Genomic DNA, 20,735 nt, shown 5'->3' with positions numbered 1-20,735 from the left:
GTTGGTATTTCACAAAGGAAATCAACAGAGCACACAGCTCTGTCCAGGGCTGTACCCTAAGACTTCTAGGGACATCTCAGGTAGCATGTTGTGAGCTGCCTTACGTGACAGTCACAGCAGAGTTAGTGCCTGTCAGCCAAACCAGGACATTGGCGTGGCTTGAAAAAAAGCCACTATAAGAGAAATGAAAGAGGTAGCTTCTAAGGTAAACACCATTCTGCTTGTAACATAACTAAGCAGAAAGCTCTTGACAACAAGGTAAGAAAAACAGAAAAATAGTGCTGTATAAAATCTGCAGATTATTTCAGATCCAATTCTTTCTCAGACTTTGAAGAACTGCTTTGCAGACCTCAGAACTCCTCAGTAAAGGCCTTTTTGTAAGAGTGACAGCTCAGGATCCACCAGAGTGAATCCCAGTAAGTTTTGGTAACTGCCCATATCACCTGGCAGCATACAGGAGTGACTTTTGTCAATATCTACAAATAATAAAGAGCAAAACTTCCTATTACATGCCCAAAGTTGCTGCAACCATTGTTAGACGACAGAAATCACATGGCCGAAGCTCTGTTACAAAGGTGGATAAGACATCCACTAACCTAAGATGCACTTAGGTATATTACAGATAACTGAGGGGCTGCTTCCCTTTAAGGGAAAAATAATAGAAAATCTTGAATATCTTCTTGAGTAAGGAATTCTTAAGCCAGTTACAATAATTGCTGGATTATAGCAAATCAAATGAGTCTAGGTAGATACCACAAGACAAAACATGAATAAAGTAATTCAGCCATGCTCAATGCCTTACAGTGTTTTTTGGCTGGAAGCAGGTAGGAACAAGTTTTGATCCTGTCAAGGTTTATCCACAGCTGATTATTGATAACGATGCCCAAGCACCATTATTTGAAGGAACATTCAGGACTGAATGGTCTGGAATTTTCAATGTGCCCTAGAAACATAGGGCACTTCAGTTGTAGAAACATATTTTAGCAGAGAATTAACTTCTGGAAATACCACTTCTATACACCAAGTATCCAAGAGAAAAAAAGAAGTGTAAAATCAGAAATCCAGGGGTCTTTTCTTTAGATAATGTATTTGTGCTGCTCACCTCGCCAAATCCAAGCTCCCAAGTCTGTTATTAACAAGGGCTTCCCACTTTCTTGGGGATTCCCAACACCCAAAATGTTCTTCCCACAGCAGGCTGGACCAGAGGCAGGCAAAATTCTGTGAAGGGCCAGATGGTAACTATTTTAGGCTTTGAGGACATTCAGTTGGTGGCTGTCTCGACTACTCAGCCCTGCTATTGTGGTGAGAAGACAGCTATAAATAATGCATGCATTCCATGAGCAGGGCTGTGGTCCAATAAAACGTGTAGATACTGAAATTTTAATTTCTTATAATTTTCACGTGTCACAAAATATTACTTCTCTTTTTCTTCAACCATTTAAAAGTATAAAACCCACCCTCAGCTCATGAGCAGTACAAAAACAGGTGGTGGGCTTGATTTGGCCCATGGGTCGTAGTCTGCCAACCCCTAGACTATAAGTTCTATGACAGCAGGGTCCATGACGGTCTAGTTCAGTGTTCTTTTGCCAGGGACTCGTACAGTATCTGTCAAATAGTAAATACTCAATAAATACTAGTCGAATTGAACTAATGGCAGTCATTACTAACCAACTTCATTGCCTACTAGAAAAAAACATACCATGTAGTTGAACTCAACAATACAAGATCCTTCCAAAATGTGAAATACTTATTCACACCCAAGCCATGTTAGCACATTCTAGCCACTATAAACCATTTTGTTAATGTACCATTTCACTGTCAGATGACACCTAAACATGGCTGATGTCCTCTAACAACCAGAGGCTCACTTGATGTTAGTGAGCGTGCAGGAAAGCTCCTGAGCCTCAACCCCAAGGATGTGTTCTAAACAAGCACATCCAGTGATTCTGCTACAGATGGCCTCTGGGGCTTACTGGAGAAATACTAGTCTGCATATAAATTACCTATATTGTCAGAGGAACCAGGAAGCTCCAAGCTCTCCTCCATAACTATCTGTAATCACAGAATAGAAATGAATCCCAATGAATTTTAGCTGCACATAAATTGCCTATGTTAAGAAAATCAGGGGCTCTGCAATATTCTCTATAACCACTTGTAATGCTGGAATACAAAGGAATCAAAGAATTTATAAGAAACTCAATATTTGAGATTTTAACAGTAGAGCTGGTCTGGTGGGAGTGGCCCCAAGCCCTACTATTTCTCCTCTGTACCACTGGGACCCCAGCAGCCCCTCAATGACAATCACTTTCTAGCACAGTCTTCTAAAAATATACCAATGTTCAGTCTTGTTCACCCCCGGTACCGACACACTGAAATTAACTCTCCTCTACAAGAGCAGAAGAACAGAACACCACACCTGCTGCCAGCACCAGCGTAGGAACTTGGTTAAACACTTCTGCATTCGGAGTGCATGACTCCCTACAGCTCCATCCTACATCTCCCACGGCCAGTCCAGCAACAATCATTTGCACTTGAGTTTCTGGCACTAGTTTTTTGGGGTTTTTTTTTTAAACTTAAGTGAAAGGAACTTAAGTTTAAAAATCTCCCCTAGGCTGTCACAAATATGCCTTCTTACTCATAGGTAAAAGCTGAACTTGGAGGATAATTCAAACCACAAAGAACATCTTGAGGTGGATTCTTGGAGTGTGTTGGCAAACATGACTCTACTCCCAAGCACTCCCTACTTGAGAAGTTGCTCCTACAGAATCACTAACGCACAGGGTTTCCAAACTTCTTCATAGAGATTTACAAAACAGCACTGAATGCTACTTCAGCTGTATCTATATTTATTAATTTTAACAGAGTCAACTCTTTGCTCTCTGATTGAGGTTGGGAGGTTTTGACTAAGTTAGATGATATAATCAGCTTTGTATCTGCCAGTCTAGGGTGATTTACCAACTATTAAAGTATAGTCTCAAATTAATTTCACAAGTCACACAACTGACTGGTATTGTGAAAACATGGAGTATTTCTATATCCACTACATCCACATAGAAATTGCTATAATACTAGCTATAGAGAGAAGGGTGTTATGTTATTCTTGTTATGTCAGGAATTTTATCATTCAAGATTAAATTTACTTTTGGACATAACTTTAAGTTCTTTTGCAGCATGTTACAGGGATTTAAGAATAGGAAAGGGACATTCGAAAAAGTTTATGGAACACAGGTTGTGTCTACTTGTTCCTTCCATCTTCTACCAACACTAGTCTTTAAAGAAAGAACAAGATACAAAAGGCAGAGGGAGGATGGATTCTTCAATGGAGTAAACCTTTCCATTCTCTCTTCTGAAAATAACTTACATGTCTCTGTTTCGGGGTCGCGGAATAAGTATCATATGTTCTCTGCTTAATAAGGCTGACAACCAGCCAACATTACACTACCTACCTCCCCACTCCTTCCCCTACCTCCCCACTCCTACCTCTCCACCCCTTCCTCTCCCGCGTCATCATCTGCAGAGACAATAAAAGGAAATTGTGTGCACTTTGTACATATTTTCAGTACATCAATACTGGAAACATTAAATGAGCTTTCTATTTATCTAGATTAAGTTGTAACCATCTTGATGTAGGAACCAGCCCAACTATTATCTCCTTAATCCCTTATAGCTAAAAATAAAAGATAAAGCTCAACTAACATTTTTTAAAAGCCACTAAAAAGATACATCTCAAGGACAAAATACACCCCAAACATTTCACACTCACATCCAACCCTTTCTGACTGTAACTTGTTAAATTCATCATGGGGAGGCAATGTGGAAAGTGTGGAGATTTTTTCTTTCTTGCTTGGCTCCAGGTAGTTTTATAAAGAGCTTATATAACAATACATGAGATTTTACAGTTTTATATCCTAGATCCAATTTTTAAAATCCTTTATCAATGTTCCCATTACTTTTTCCTCTAGTAAAGCCCGGAATGAATACCAAAACTGCCTTACAGACAAAGATCTTCTTAAAAATTAATTTTCTACTTTTGTGAGTATAAAAATAAGATCCCATTGTCTTTAAAAATTGTAAAAAAAAAAATTTGATTAATGTTCATTCGTAGCTTTTAATACTATGATTGTCTACATTTTTTAAAAACGCTTCTTCTATTTTATTTAAAAATCAAATCTCTACTCCAGAATTGATAATATGTATCTTGAAGGTAAAGGTACTTACTTTCAGGGTGAAAATATTAATAAACTTCCCACATTAAAAAAGGAAGACTAATCAGAAAGCAAGAATAGTTACAGTTTCACAGTAGATACACAGAGTAAAGAATATACGTTCAAAATATTTTCGTTTCGCATTTTGTCCTGTTTCACTCTGAACATTAAATGAGAATTCTCCTTAATTTTGAGATTTAAAAAAACTATACTGCCTACATACCCAAAAGAATGAAAAATGAATTCAGAAGTAAATTTCTATCTCCACTTTCAAGAAATAGCTTTCATCATGAGTCACAGTACAAATGACTCAAATATAACTTACCCAGAACTAAGTTAACAGTGACAAGTCAGTATGTACCCATGGTGACCTCTTAAATAGCAACTCAGTCTTGGTTTAGTTTTAGTAAACAGTTAAATTCCCTTGTTTTCAGTAGCTGTCTAACAAGTATACTATACCCCATGTGAAAAAAATATATATACCTGGGGATTAACATCCAATCTAAAAGTTAATTTTAAATGCTTTCTATAGACTTCTTTCTGTATATATCTATTAAGTTTCCTGTAAAATAGACATCTTCATTCTAAATATTTGAAGGAGAAGCTGCAGTAGTAGGGAGATTTTAGGAATAATTCCTACTAGTGTAGCTCCCTTCCCTCGGATCTCCTTAGATGGCCTACTAGTCAAGCATCAGAGAATCAGGCGCTGCAAGTTTGGGAGAGCTTTGCAGATTAGATGTAGAACCAAAGTATTCTTAAATAAGTAAAATTCTCCCATATAAATTCTTCTTCATTTTCTTATCTATATTTTCTTGTGTTTCTGTATTTTATTAGTAGGCTAAGTTGATTCACCATACATTTGTACATTAACACACATTTTAAAGTTTGTGATCCTTAAACAGAGAAAAATACCATATGAAACATTTGTGGGCAGATGAGTATTTTATAGTTTTAAAGACATACTGGAATAATATATCCCCTATCCAATACTTTGAATGGTATTTTTCTTTTGTGACTTAAGTTGATCCCTTCATATATAAGTCACGACAAGTGCATCATAAATGGGATGTAAAGTGAACCAAAGATGTTAAGGATATAAATAGTAATACAACATTTTTATATTATAAGACAATTATAAAAGCCTAAGATATGGGTAAGGGAATAAGAGGTACAAACCACAATGCATAAAATAAATAAGCTACAAGGATATTTAGTACAACACAGGAAATATAGCCAATATTTATAATAACTAAATGGAATATAACTTCTAAAAATTGTGAATCACTATGTTGTACACCTGAAACATATAATATGTATGTCAACTATACCTCAATTAAAAAAAAAAAAAAAAAAAGACGTCCCAACTTAAAAAAAAATCTTTGGATGGATTTCACTGGAGCAGCACAGTGGACCAAATATGGAAAAGGAGGCAAGGAGGTCACTGCAGACTTCCCATTCTAGTACTTTCCATGGGAGCACAGTTCAGAGCCCTACATTCTGCTCCCTAATGACAGATTTTTAGTCCAAACATAAAATTTTCATTTATCTGAATTTGAAAGGAGCAGTAACATGAATCTACAACTCCTTAAAGTTATAAAAACAAAATTCATTTATGTAAAGAACATGAACATATTAAAAGAGGATGGAGGAAATAGGGACCTTTCAAAATACTATTGTCTCAGAACTGTTAGCCTGGGAAGTGCCAACTATTTTGTTTTGCTATACAGTTTCCCCTGCAGTTGATCTTCTGATTTTTAGGAAGTACAAGCTTAATAGCAAACACAGCACTATCAAATATTGTAGCCACTGATCTGTGCACTATACTTTACATTACACCACACTGTAACTTACACAGCCACAATGCAGTGCTTGCTGTACAATCTGCTGTGCAGAGGAGGGGCAGCAGGGCGCAAGCTGGTTTATAACCTTGCTTTAGAATTCTTCCAAGTCGTAACTATGGCTTGATGGGGAGAAAAAATGCCAGGCCACTCATGAGGCTGACATTTTATACCAAAATGTTTCTCTTGGAGTACTATAGGCATTTAGATATGCAGTTATAACACTGCACTGTCTAATACAGTAAGTAGCCATAAGCCACATGTGCCAAACCGAAATCCAGTTCCTGGGTCTCCAAGCCACATTCAAGTACTCAACAAACACATGCCCAGTGGCGCCTACTGGACAGCAGAGAGAGAACACTTCCATGCCCATAGAAAGATCTACCAGATAGCTATGATCTAAAAGGCAACATGGCGCCAACCTGGGGCGTGGTCTTAGGGTTTCCTGTAAGATGTCACCTTGCCCATGTATTTAAAAACCCAAGTAGATATAATTCAAATAGTACCATGATGTTTACCAGCAGGGTTGGAGGCCAGCAAGTGTGCAGTGCGTGCACGCACACACACACACATGTACATGCATAGCTGCACACACACAAGACACACGCATGCGTACACACGTGTATGCACACAACTCTGACATGCCTACACACATACACATTCACACACAGACATGCATTGCATACACGTATGCTCACAGGCACACACGCACACACAGTCTTGTGCACACACACAGGCCTGCCTTCTGCAACTACAGCATCAAGGAAAAAATGACTTTGTAACCTGCAAACTATATAAATGAAAATGAAGGAACATTAAAATGAGATATCCATTTGGAGCCTATCAAATTGGTAACAAAAAATTGGAGAATACTTTCAATGTTGGTATAAATGGGTGTAATCTTCTGAAGGACAACTTGGTGATTTTTTTAATCACAAACTGAAATGTGCCTATCCTTTAAGAATTCCACTTCAATGAATTTATTTATCCTGTGAAAGCAATCAAACAGAATTAGGTAGACATATGTAAATTAATTCTTTTTAAAAAATATAATTGACTACATTTTGTTTTGAAGATATATCCTTTAGGCAAATAAAATCATTAAAGCAATTTTCACTTAAAAGTTATGGTTTTCTCATTTTTTTTCCTGGAAAATTCATGGCTATTTCAGGAATATAAAATTCAAATATATCTAAATATAACAAAATATAAACTTCAGTTTCATACAGAAATAAATTATTTTGAGCAGACTGCTCTTCCAGGTGTAAGGGGGGCACGATCCCAGACATGGTGGTACTGGTGTCCCATCCCCCGCCCACCCTGACAGGTGAGTTTCAATGCAGTGTTGCTGGTCAGACAGCACATGGAAACAACATAAATGTGCATCAGGGAAGCCCTTTCACATTGTAGAAAAAAGATGTCTGGGACATTGTTGAGGAAGCAAACTGGCTATGATCCAGCAGTGTATGTAAGCCATCAATCCATCCAGTTACACAGATGGATACAAATGGATGTGCATGTGCGCACAGAGAGGTCTGTGAGCACATTCACCTATGATGCAGTTGCATTTCTGGGAATTTTATTTTTTTGCTTTATCCTCCTCTAAATTATTTGAAATTTTTTTTTTTTACAGTAAACTTTTAAAAAAGTAATTTAAAATTCTTTTTTATTTTCAATTAATAAGAGTTCTCAGTAACAGGAGTGTGAAACCGGACATTACTTGAACTTTTTTCAAAGCAAAATGCTAATCTGATATTCATAGGCTCTATTTCAATAACAATCTACTGTACTTGTAAAATAATAGTTTAATTATTGTTTAGAAAGGCAGACATTCCAAAGAAATATCTTCAGGGTTCTGAGATTCTTGAGATTTATTATGAAAACTGAAAAAACTATTCTAAATTGAGAAAAATTCCCATCATTGCCTTCTTAAGATATTTTGGAATTCATCAGATATATGATATAAAGTTACCTGAGCTGAAGTGAATCTGGTAACACAGCTGACAGCTGGGTGAGAGGTAACCTATTCAATGCTGTAAGGGACAGAGGTTATATAAAAACAAGTCTTCTGACCACTATAAAGTATTAGAAATGTTTTCATCTTCAATTTTATATAGCAGTGATTGGCTTCTATCCACTATTTTTCCTGTATTGAAATTTGGCCCTCGCATCTCACCTTCAAAATTCCTTATTAGTAAATCTAATTAATATAGATTCTTTCCAAACATTAATTTCAAAGAAAAGTAGAGAAGTCATTATGCTGACTTGGAACCATAATTTTTAAGTTTCGGTCTACAGACTTAGTTCTCTTAGTCCAAGAATATTTAAATCTGGTCAGTCACTCTCATGTTAGATTATTAAAAACAGCTTTACTGGAAGTCTTGACACATCGTTTAAAAAAATAAATTAACCCAAAACCAACCAAAAAAGATATTTAAAATTCTCTTAGAATCTCAAGGTTATTATTATCCCTCTTCTCAGGAAAGAAACTGTTAGCACTTATCCTTTTCTTGAACATAACAATTAAAAAAATAGAACAGATCTAACATAGAAATAACTATCTCTTTGGAATTTTTAAAGCTCAAGCTAAAACTCACCATCCCCAACCCAGACACAGGCTTTTTGAGTCTAACGAAAGAGTAGCTCACAGTCTATGAAAGGAATATGTGAATCACAATTTTTTATTGACTCATAGCATCATTTCAGTAAGCATAATTATATCACAATGTGAAAATATCTAGCCTGACAAAGACAAAAAGAAAACCAAAGGAAAGAAGAGAAAGGCAGGATGGGATTGGCTAAGTTCTACTTTGGCTATCACATTTCTGTGTGAGCCAGCAACTCACTGAAATTTAAAATTTTTCATCTTATCAGTAAAGAGTAGAGCAAACACATTTAGAAAATGGAATCTGACTACTTGATAGTGAATTCTGACGGAGAAAGCATTACACATTTTCTTCAAAGGTTTAAGTGTTCAACTTCCATTCTTCATGTAAGGAATATAAAACATCTACCATAACGTTTAACCCAACCTCAAAAATCCCAGTGTTTTTGTTTAAATTCTTTACTATGAGAATATGAACTAAATATTAGATATTAAAAAGCTATGGCTATAAAGACACAGGTGTGTCCAGAATTGTATTTCCTAAGTCCCTGAGTCCCTATTATTTGATCAGTGACCACACCTCTTTTATATTTTCACTACATTAATGCTTTTGTTCTTCAGATCTCATTAATTCTTTACTTCCTCTAGTGTAAATTGTTACCAAAAACCAGGAAATATTTACTGGTAAAACACAAATCCATGAGAGTAAAATATGAGTATTAATACAGTTCCCACATGACCAATAACACTGATTTCTTGTAGCCATTATAATTCCTGCAGACCTCAAAGAGGAGGTCTATACCTTGAGGCCTGATACTGATCTATTCAGACCTAGGGATTTATCACGACTTATCTAGCATTTAGGCATCTGATTACAAGTCATCATTACACATTTTTTAAAATGCGATCCCTATGGTCTCTTTTTTCCTGCCTACTGAATATGTACAGTAGTGCTGTTAAGAAGCATACCAAGGTAATACAAAGCCACAGACACTAAGGGAAGACTAGAATGATCACTGTACTTTGCTCATCGTGCTGGCAAATGGGCCAGGAAATTTTTAGCTGATACCAAAGAGGAGATAATTATAAAGACAAAACTTTTTTTGGACGAATAAATGAGTATTATAAAACATATTCACCAACAGGACTCATGAGTAATCTGGGCAATTTGCATGGTTCCAAGTAAGTATCTTAACAATTGTAAGTACAAAACAATAGAAGTTCCAATCAAATAATTCTTTACTGATCACCATCAATGCCATACATAATGTAGTGTTTAGGCATCTCACATCACTCATATACACACATACCACATCTGCAACCAACAAGCACAGCCATGTATACTTTTCAATGGGGAAATAATATGAATGAAAATAATTGTGGGAAGTACCTATTTTACCTACCAGACTATTTCATTTTGTAGAATTCTTTATATACAACTGTTCCATCCCTCCACCCTCCAAATAAAAGAAATAAACTAACCCATGATATGACAAAAAATAAAGGCAACATTACATGGATATAAAATGGGAAGTAGATACAGAACGTTTCCAACAATGTGCCTTTTGCTACCTGTGTTTTCTGAGCAGCAGAGAGGACTGACTGAACAGACCTTGGTATGGGAGAGTGGTTCTTGATTCCTAAAGACTATCCATTAAAGAGTCACACAATCCAGAGGGAATTGTAAAGTAAGAGAAGAGAGTATATTTTTACATGATTGAAACTTTCTAAAATCCACACCCTGAATATGTGTCCTGTGATATTCATTTATGAGTGTTCTATGTTCATTAACCAACATTGCAATAGATAACCCCCACCCTCCAGTACTTTATCCATTAACCTGGCAAGACCACCTGGGATATCTTTGTGCAGCTATTATTAATGAATTCCACCCCTCTGACCAGCACATTAAAGCTCATAGGTACTCACCCTGCAAACTGGGCACTGCCAGTGACTACTGCTGTCTCTAAGCCTGTACTCATCAGACAAACACTTGGAATGATACACACGAAAACACAGGTCACATATCAACACCTCTCCAGGCAAATGGCATTCAAAACAATACCAGTCATGATTTTCTGTTTCCCAGTCCTACAAAAAATACAAAATAGTTTCGTATGACATTTTGTCAATATCTGCAATGACTAAGAACAAAATTGAAACTAAAGTCCATCAGAAGTTAGGCATTATAAACAATTTTAGACATTTACTGTGTTAAAACAAGAGGGAAAAAATACCTAGAAATTCGCTTCTTTAAATTTTTAATTCTCTCCTAAACATATTAATATTCAGAAATATCTTAAGGTGATCTGATAACAAAACCAGTCCAAAATGAAATAAGTCCAAAGCCAATCCCAGTTCTAACATTATCTTTCGTTTTTATATAGTCTATGGGATAATTTCTTCAGTAAATGGAATACCCCAAAGCAAGATCTATAACTTAGTATTTCAAATAAACAAACCTCTGTTTTGTTCTGACTTTTTAAAAATATACTAAGTACTTAGCATACTTTGGGAACAGAGAGAATAGTAATAAATGGTGATGCTCACTATTCTTATCTTCTCATCCATGGTATTGGATGCTTTATTGAAAATAACCATTAATCAGAATGTCCATGTTCTGATAGGTTGTCAAATTTTCAGGGTCTGTTGAATTTGGAAAAATAAATTGAAAATGTGAAACTAAAGGTTTAATCACATTCTCCAAAGGACATTACCACAAAAAAAAACAAAAAAGGAAGCAGGCTTATTTTCTTATTGGGACTATTCCTGGAAATAAAAGACCATAACTGCAGGTATACAGGTTTCTTCAACATTTTCTTTTTTGTTACACTCTTTTTTTTGTACAGCCAGTACCATTTAAACACAAACAGGAGAATAGTGTAAGTTCCCTTAATTTGGAATTCATTCTTCATAAATATCACTCTTAGCTTTTATCAAAAAATACCCCTGTTAAGAGTGATGGATTAATTCTCAACCTTCTTTTGTAGATGTGGTAGTTGCATGAATAAGGGTTAAACCCACATTTAGTGTTTTCAAGGCCACTTCCCAATGGGAATCTTGAAATTTCAAACTTGGGTTCTGCCATCATTTTTCTTTTTATAAATCACTGTCTATTCTGCTTCTGGGAGAGAGCAGCTTTTTCATTCCCTCTTACATCAATAACTCCCCCAATAAATTGGCTTCGATAGAGCACTTGTCTAGTAAGCACTGACTCACTGGCACCTACGTTTCAAATGCATTATTGCTTGACCATATGAGAAGGCTCCGTCTCTCTCCTTCAAAAGGGAAGGGAGTTGCTACTGTTCTGAAATTCACACCTTCCAACCCACATTCAGAGTCATGGCTAAAGTACATTAGTAAGTTCTACAAAAATGTAAACTTTTTGGTTTGCTTTTTAGTAAGAAATTGGCGGTCTTTATCAACCAAAGTAATAAAGAAAAAAGCATGACCATTTTTAGTTATTTGCTGCAGATGTATAAACTCTGGAGATTTACTATGGAGGAATAATTTCAGTCAGACTGCTTAAAAAATCGTAAGATACTGATTTGACAGAAAACCCTAATCTGTGAACAGTAGGAAAAAATCTCCCCCAAAAAGTCTGACCCAGTGATGCCACAGAGACACAGTAAGTTGTGGTTCCTGGCTGTACTAAAATAACAATCATTGGTGTACCCCTTTCACAGAGCTCATAAGTAAGCTGCATTTTAGCTCTTTCAATGTTTGTATCAAAAATCATTGATGATCTAGGTTTCAATGGAGATAAGATTTTTTTTTTAATTAACTCTTCCCAAGTTTAAAACAAAGGATTTCAGAATATTTTCCTCATATCTGTTCAGAAACATCTTAAAGGATTTTCGTGGCTTATATATACTCATTATTAACAAAAGAAACTGCCATTCTTCATCATTTGAATTGTTTTACATTAATTCATCTTCCTGTGATTCTCAAAATGGTAGTTACTAGGTTAACTAAGAAAAGGAAGCAAGAGAACACAATTTTGGTGCATAGCTCCAGCCTCCCCATATCACCTCCTACCTTCGTCTATCCCTACCTTCTCCCATCCACCTATGAAACGAGGATGAAAACGGATCTTTCTTCAATGGGGTGTTTAATTCTAGACCTAGTTTTTCATAAAAATTATAGAAATGAAAGTGTAATACAAATGAAGTAAAAGTAGAGAAACATTTGGATATATGTTTATATAATGGCATACAACTAACTTATCTGATATAAAAGAAAGTATGAGCTGGGAATGTATGTGCTGTTCATTCTTTTAATCACTGCAATAGCTGTTTAGAATATACAAAACATGCAAAAGTCAAGTTCAAAAGTTACTACATTCTGAATCCAGGAAACATTCTTCTGAGGTATAAACGATATAAGCATGTTTATTATAGGTAGAGTTGCCTACGGTTTGTCTTTTAGTAAACAGAATTCATTTATACAGTGCTTTTGACTAATACTCAATAATGTATGCCAAAAAGCTAAGCTTGCATTTTCACTGGATTTCACCAGAAATCAGCAACTACTCTACATTCAGTCTGATCAACATCATAATATGTGAAATGCCACTTCAATACAAGAAAGTTTTTAAAAAGCAAACCTATGAGCACAAAATCCAAAACTAGAAGCAATGTAAAGATAGTATGGTTTTAATGAACAATTCTAGCAAGAGTTAACTAAGCTAGCCTAAAGAAAGAGAAATTTAATTTTTAAAAAAGCAGAATTAAAGTAAAATAACATAGTGCAAAATTAGTTCACCTTGTTTGGGGTTGCTGTCCTGGAGAAAGGCTGCATACTGTAGGCCTTTCAAAATAAAAACAAAATAATCTTGGTCTCTCTACTATAACTTTGCTCAATATCAGGCAATACACAGAGCTAAAGGGATTTTGTACATGGTCAAACTGTTTATTATTTGCTTTACGACATATTATTTCGCAGATGATATCAATTGATAATCTATCAATGTGCTAATCATTAATGAAAAGACAGTAGCATGCAAACTCAAGAATCATCACTAGTTTAAGAGGAAACTTTTACACTACCACAAAAGCTACAAAATGGACATAGAGAAAATCTATAGGAATTCATGTGCCATGAAACCTACAAAGATGTTAGAAAAACATTTTACTAACAAATTCAGTGTCATTATAAATTTGCACAAGATCATGAATGTATGTCTTATTGATCCGAAACTGGTTCAAGCTGGACTTTTCTTTAAAAATCAGGAGTGATGAATGTAAATGTGGTAAACTCGATAATTCACCACAGTGTGAAGTTTATACAGGCTGTCTTCAGAACCTAGTAGAAAACATTCTACCACCAAGAGGCTCTGTCACCATTTATAGCGTTCAGTTAAGACTCTGGAGCCAGACTGGCTCAAATCCCAGCTTATAGGGTTTTTGTAACAATCAAACGAGCTAAAATGCTCGTTAACTGTTAGCTGGTGTTATTAAGATGATCTATTTGCTATAGAGCACAAAACGGGAATTGACAAGTCACAAAATGATGTGACACTTTCAATAATACACGTGAATTTCTTCTTCAGGACCTTAAGTTCATTAAGACAGCTGACTCTGTAAGCAAGATGGAGCAAAAACACTGTTAACTTGACTTTAGAGAAAACACTAAGCAAGAGGGCTCAGTGGGAGAACTGTGTCTGGACAGGGCCTCCCAAACTATCTACCCTCATATTCAAAAGAGAGTTCAGCTTTTAAATTAATCCCCTATTTCTACATAATGAGCAGATAAATCTTACATCATCAAATATGTGTTTCATGTGGTATTTTAACATAGATACAATGTAAAATTAATTAATTCTATACAATTCTAGGTTTAGTTTAATTCTGTTAATAAATTCAGTTCATCATTGAGAGGTAAGAATTTTATGGTTAAATATTTCCAGTAATTTTAAATATTATTTTTTAAATTAAAATATTAAAACATTGCTTAGTGAAATAAAATTTAGAAAGAGGGCAAAAAAAGACAGAACTCTCATACACACACACACAAGGTGAAAAGAGTATAACAGGATAGCGTGACCCAAAATATTCTATTGAATAAAGTGGAAATTCTTCACCAAAGCAAGAATAACGTCTAAGTACATTACAATTTGTTTTGCACATAGAACCATAGTATAACTGTTTTCTAATTAATAATCACCAATACTTCACTTACTACTTAATACTTTACTTACTTAGTAAATAAACAATTGTTTATATTTTTGTATCTGATGCAGGTAACGACCTTTGGAAGAAATGTGTAGTTCTGCACATAATTAACATAAATATAATAAAATATATTTCACATTAAAAAAATCAACAGAATCCAAGGGATATGAAGTTTTGGACTTAGGGTATTTAAAACATATGACTGATTAATTTATGACAACTATAATTATAACAAGAAAAATGCAAAGATGTAAACTTTTTAAAAAAAAATCTTACTTCACTGTGCTATATTTATGAAGTGGGCTAGGAAAGTCAATCTGTTTGCAGGCCTCTCAATGTTTTTTCAAGAACAAAGCAAGGGAACACTTCTGGACAGGGCTGTTTAATGGTGTGATTTCTGAAGAATAAGACATAAATCCAATCCTACCTCTTATACAAAAGATGTGAGCTTCTAGCCAAGTTTTAAGAGGTATATGAACCTTAGTTTCTTTTAGACTGGTCCTTTTGAATCAGGAGAAGCAGATGAAGATGGAAAGAAGTGCCTATCTTGTCCCTCTGTAAACTAAAACTAAATCCACTTATCCCCAATATAACATGTTAATCTCTTCAAGAAACCACAAAATTTGTATTTTCATTAATGATGCTTCTTAAAAGGTATCAAACCTTAACTAAAGACCTACGTAAAAACTAGCATGAGGTCCTGCTTATCAGCAGAACAAACTGGATTATGTAAAAAGTACTGAAGCTGAAGCAGGGCTGACCAGCCAAGACCTGAGCTCATGTCTGCAGTTGCTCTCAAACCTGGTGGAAGGACTTTAACTGAAAATGTAAGCTGTGGTTCCTAAGCTGATACTTTATTTTTGGACTGGCATTAACCACGCAAGAAGAAATGAGACCCTGAGTCCAGATCTGGCAGGTAAGTAAAGAGAGAAGTAGTCTCATAGCAAACATCACCTTTTTACACTTTTAAGTCATTCTCTACACTGGTGACCAAATTATTTAATGTCAGATAAAAAGTATCTGTCAAATTATAGGGGAGAATCATAGCTTTGTGCCAGGGACGATGAATCAAGTTGGGAGTCACCAAATAAATAACGTCAACTGCCTCAATATTAAAACACATGTTTGATATGTTTTATCTGCAAATGATCCATAACTCAAGGTCACCTGCCCTACTATACTTATACAGGCATACCTCGGAGATACTGCGGATTCAGTTCCAGACCACCGCAATAAAGCTATTATTGCAAGAAGGTGAGTCACACAAATTTTTTTGGTTTCTCAGTGACATAAAAGTTGTGTTTACACTATACTGCAGTCTATTAAGTGTGCAATAACATTATGTCTAAAAAAACGTACAGACATTAATTTAAAAATACTTTATTGCTAAAAATGCTAACCATCATCTGACAACACAGGGTTGCCACAAACCTTCAATTTGTAAAAAAGCACAATAAGCCAAATCACAATAAAACGAGGTATGCCTGTATTACATTAAATATTTTTATAAGACCTTCCTATCTTTAGTGGGTTAAGAGTTTAACTCATAAGAAATTAACTTGTATTTATTACAAAGGGAGCTAAATACCAAACTCAACTCAGCTGAGCAATGGTAAAATTCTGCCCAAGAAATATATTTCTCAAGTTGTTAGAATAGAGGACGTGAAATATCGTGATCGAATATGGATTGAATGTAGCCATCCATGTACATTAGTTTAGAGCAAGCGGATGATGAAGCAATCTATGGAAACATGTAGTCTTTCTTTAAAAAAAAAAAAAAATCAAAAGAAACAAGCCTTGATATAACACAACAGTTTCACACTGTGCCCAGGTCTACTGGCCTTTTACCAATATAATTTCAAAAGCTTTAAAAACGATCTCTAAAAGAATTATTCAGATCATGAGTGAATATTAATGACAGAAATCTGGAAATTAAAGATTACCATAGAAAACTTACAAGAGTGTTGCCCAGGTTCAGCAAGATTGTCGTTTTAAAAATTGGTTGGTACATATACTTTTACTTGTTTAATTTTGCTAATATTTAAGCTAACCATTTAAAATTGAGAGAGGCCTCATTTTTAATAATTATGTTTTTCATTCTACTATCTCAAATGGACATATTTAAAATATCACCATGAAGATGCTTGTCTACTGCTGAATTTTATCATAGTTTCTCCAAATAAATTATCACTTCAATAGAGATACAAATGGTGGTTAAGATCAGCATCTCAGAATGTCTAAAAATCATTCCATTCCTAGCAGAATCTCAGTACAATGGAGGCTACTCTTTGACTTACACAGGCTTCCTCTTAAACAGTTATATATAATTATATCCTGAAATAGTCTTAGAGTTAGGCTTTTATTACACGATAGCTGGGTTTAATAAAAATAATATTATTCAAGATATGCATATTTCTCAATTGCATCAAGTTTTTAAAAATAAGCATTGGAAAAAAGGTAGCGAGGCGGAATAAAAACATGACACAACAGACTCTTTGCTCAATGACGGTTGAGTGGCCTAAAGAAATGACACTCTTGCCTACCTTCTCTTTATCAACATAATCGTGGCCATGAATACAAGAGGATTCCAGCCTCTTTGCTAATACAAGGTATCTCAAGGGATATAACCTGTGGGACTTATCAAGAGGAATCAACTTTTCCCCCACCTCTGAGCTATAGCTACTATTTTTAGAGGTTATACAAGGAAAAGAAGAAGAGCTTTACTACCATTTTTCAAATGACAGAACTTCCTGAGTAAAGAATCTTCGTAACTTTGAATAAAGGTTTAAAAATGAATAGCCAAAAACTCCTATCCCTTTCCTTCCCAAGGCCATATATACCTACTTGACTTTTTCTTCTCTTGATAATGAGTAGAAAGTGAACAAGATAAATAATAACGTACACCTTTCAATCTAAAGACTCAAGCTTTTAGAGGAATCATATCACATACAAAGTGGAGACTATAAAGGAGAGTCCCAGACTGAAACGCCAGCATGCAGGGCTGTCACTAGCCCACAAAGTACCTTTGTGCCAATTAGAAAGTTGACCCTTCCCTAAGACTGATTTTGTTAGAACAGGCCGCTTTACTGCCATATGCTAGAGATCTGCTGAATAAACATGCAAGTACCTGATGTCTGAGAAGTAGATGGCACTTCCTAAGCTGTGCGGTTCACAACCGGCCCCAATACACAGCAGCCTGCATGCACAGGCCACACAGTCCCTACAAACACACAGAGCTGGCCATTGTAAGATGACTGTGTTGTGCCAAGCGTGACCCATGTCAGTCACGTGTCCTTCTAGAGTATTCTTAGGGCATGAAAACTGTAGCACACAGACAGCCCCGGGGTCGCCAGGTGGTCCACCGGCCATAGCCATGAGATGCACATATAATTAGTTTCATCATCTTATAACTGCGCCTTTAATATAGATCCATCATCCTAAGGGAAAATCTCGTAACAAATCTTGTGTTTGAGGTTACGGGTTAAAAGTAAAAAAAACCGTGATGGGAATTTTTGCTTGCTGTTTAGTAAGAAATTTGTGTGCTTTTGCTACACTATATATAGGCACTTCTTGTTTTAAACATACTTATTCACTGGTCAAAAACTTGCTTTGAGTACATAGTTATATGCTTTCTATAGATAATCTCATTTAATCCTCAAAACAATCAAATGAAAGCGATATTAATGTGTCCCTGTTACAGCTGAGGAATGAGGATCAGAGGTTAAGAAATTTCCTCAAGGTCACACAACTAAAAAAATATTTGAGATGGGATTGAAACCCCCATCAATTGTAACATATATGACCTTACCTCTTTCAACTACACTACATTGCCTATGTATTTTTAATAGTTGCATATTTCATAAACTAGGTATAATTTTTATATACTTAGTTGTACTTAAATCATATATGCATACTTGGTATAAAAATGCTTGTGAATAAGAACCAACCAGAATTAATAAAATCTGTATACACTGTTTGATTTACATGTAAGATTTCATCTAGAAAAAAGAAAAAGGATGATGCTATAAAAATATATGCAGTAAGAACATGTAAAAATAAAAGTAGAATACAGAACCTAATGCAGTCATGAACATACAACTCATTAACTGCTTGTTGAATTAAACTGAACAAAAAAACCTCAACTTGAAGGGGAAAAAAAGCACATGGAAAAGGACAAATCTAAAAAGGAGAAGTAAAATCATTTTTATGAAAAAATGTACACATGATCCACAAACCAAAGTCCTGTGGATTAAGTTGCATTTACTATTGGTTAGTTACTCTATAAATCTCAGAAATTATTGGGTTGGCCAAAAAGTTCGTTCGGGTTTTTCTGTAATGTGTTATGGAAAAACCTAAACAAACTTTTTGGCCAACCCAGTATCAATATACCCTTCTGTACTAAATCTGTGCATGGCTAAGTGTTTTGGGATTAGAAATTTTATATTATCTAGATTATTTTGAGTGTATAATAAGCTATCAGTTAACCATGGCCCTCCTTTAAATGTCTGCTGTAGATAGATTTATGTCACTTGACATTATTATTATTATTATGGCCTAGCACCCAAAGTTTCTTTATTGGCAAAAAGCTTTACTTTTCTGTAAGGTAAAGAAGAATTAGCTTACAGAAGAATTATGCTGGTATAAACATTTTCACCTAAGTTTTCAAGAACACTTCTAGTGCACAAATCAAGTGATACCAATGAAATTAAACATTTTTTTCTTCCATGTTTTCTGTTGGTGGAAAATGTGAATTTTCTTTCCAGAAACTTTCAAGGCACATAATAAATTGATAATAACAGTGTAAAAAACTAACAGCTTCTCTAAGTATATAACTGATAGCTGCCTCTGTGGACCAGCTCCCCACAGAAAACAGTGTTCTTTGTTTATTGCTCTCAGACCTGACAGGTGGGTGTCTGTGTGTTGGCTCAACTGCCTAGAGCCAGAAAGGGAAAGACAATGTTTTGGGGAAATGTTTCCACAAATAACCAATTTTAAGATTCTGTGTCATTTTTATAATTTTAGGTTTTAGAGAATTCATGATAAAACACTCTCAATGTATCTAATTACTAAAATCTATTCCTTTCAGAACTAAAAAATTAATGTTTATTATATTTGAAAGCTTTCCTTTACAAAAACAGACTTTTCATGAAGGTATTAGAAAAATCAAAAGCAAATAAGGTAGGAAGACAGAAATATTACACATGAAACCAACCTTTACATTAAAAAAAATGTACTTCTATATGTGCCCCTAAGTAAAAAAGTATATATCCCTTTCAAATCTGTCTAGATGGCATCAACATTATCCTCATCGAAACATTTTTTACTAATATTTACTGAAGAAAACGCTTAGGAATACCATTAAATTGTGCGTACATTAAAAGGGCTTTCCTTTGTTTTATTTTTCAGATTCAAGGTAATCTAGACAGAAAAAGCAGGCTCCAAGTTTTCTCGTAAAGAATCAGGAAGGAAAGTATCCATCCTACCAATATAGGTCCTTAATGTTAATAAAAACTGTGGAAGTGAATATTACTAAACTTCTAAAAATAAATTTCTATGGGTTATATTTAAATAACGTTCCAGATTTATAAAATAAAAAAAACTTACAATCTCATCGCCTGGCAACCAATATCCTTCCTGTTCGATACCAGCTTTTGAACCTTTGCAGCCCACTGTTAGCGTTTCCACAATAAGACCATCTTTCACAGCCAAGCTCAGCTGACGAGTGGTCTCTTTTGGATGCATACCGTGGACTCGAGACATGTACCTGAATACAGAGGAAAAACAAATTTAAAATCCCTTAGTACTAAAAAATAAAAATGAATAAAAATAAGAAAATAGAGGTGATTTCTCTTTTATTGTGACATACTTAACAGAGCCCTGCAGAAAGAGAGAAAAGCCAGTCCTCAATACTTAA

At 35.1% G+C, this 20,735-nt stretch overlaps 1 protein-coding gene across 15 annotated transcripts in view; it reads right to left on the bottom strand.

Moving 5' to 3' along the window:
- ZMYND11 (zinc finger MYND-type containing 11) overlaps positions 1-20,735 on the bottom strand; it is a 127,925-nt gene that overhangs the window by 27,126 nt on the left and 80,064 nt on the right. For 10 of the 15 annotated variants that reach the window (XM_068559378.1, XM_068559387.1, XM_068559441.1 and 7 more), the window contains 3 exons: positions 20,426-20,585; positions 13,413-13,457; positions 10,578-10,739 (listed from right to left, as the gene is read on the bottom strand). In XM_068559378.1, coding sequence (XP_068415479.1) covers positions 10,578-10,739; positions 13,413-13,457; positions 20,426-20,585 — 367 coding nt within the window. Of the gene's footprint in view, positions 1-10,577; positions 10,740-11,198; positions 11,249-13,412; positions 13,458-20,425; positions 20,586-20,735 lie in introns of those variants that run through there. The other 5 variants (XM_068559425.1, XM_068559414.1, XM_068559455.1 and 2 more) reach the window with 3 other exon arrangements.

This window comes from Eschrichtius robustus, chromosome 1 (assembly GCF_028021215.1).
Source record: "Eschrichtius robustus isolate mEscRob2 chromosome 1, mEscRob2.pri, whole genome shotgun sequence".
Taxonomy (NCBI): Eukaryota; Metazoa; Chordata; class Mammalia; order Artiodactyla; family Eschrichtiidae; genus Eschrichtius; species Eschrichtius robustus.
This window is presented reverse-complemented; position numbering and strand designations above follow the sequence as displayed.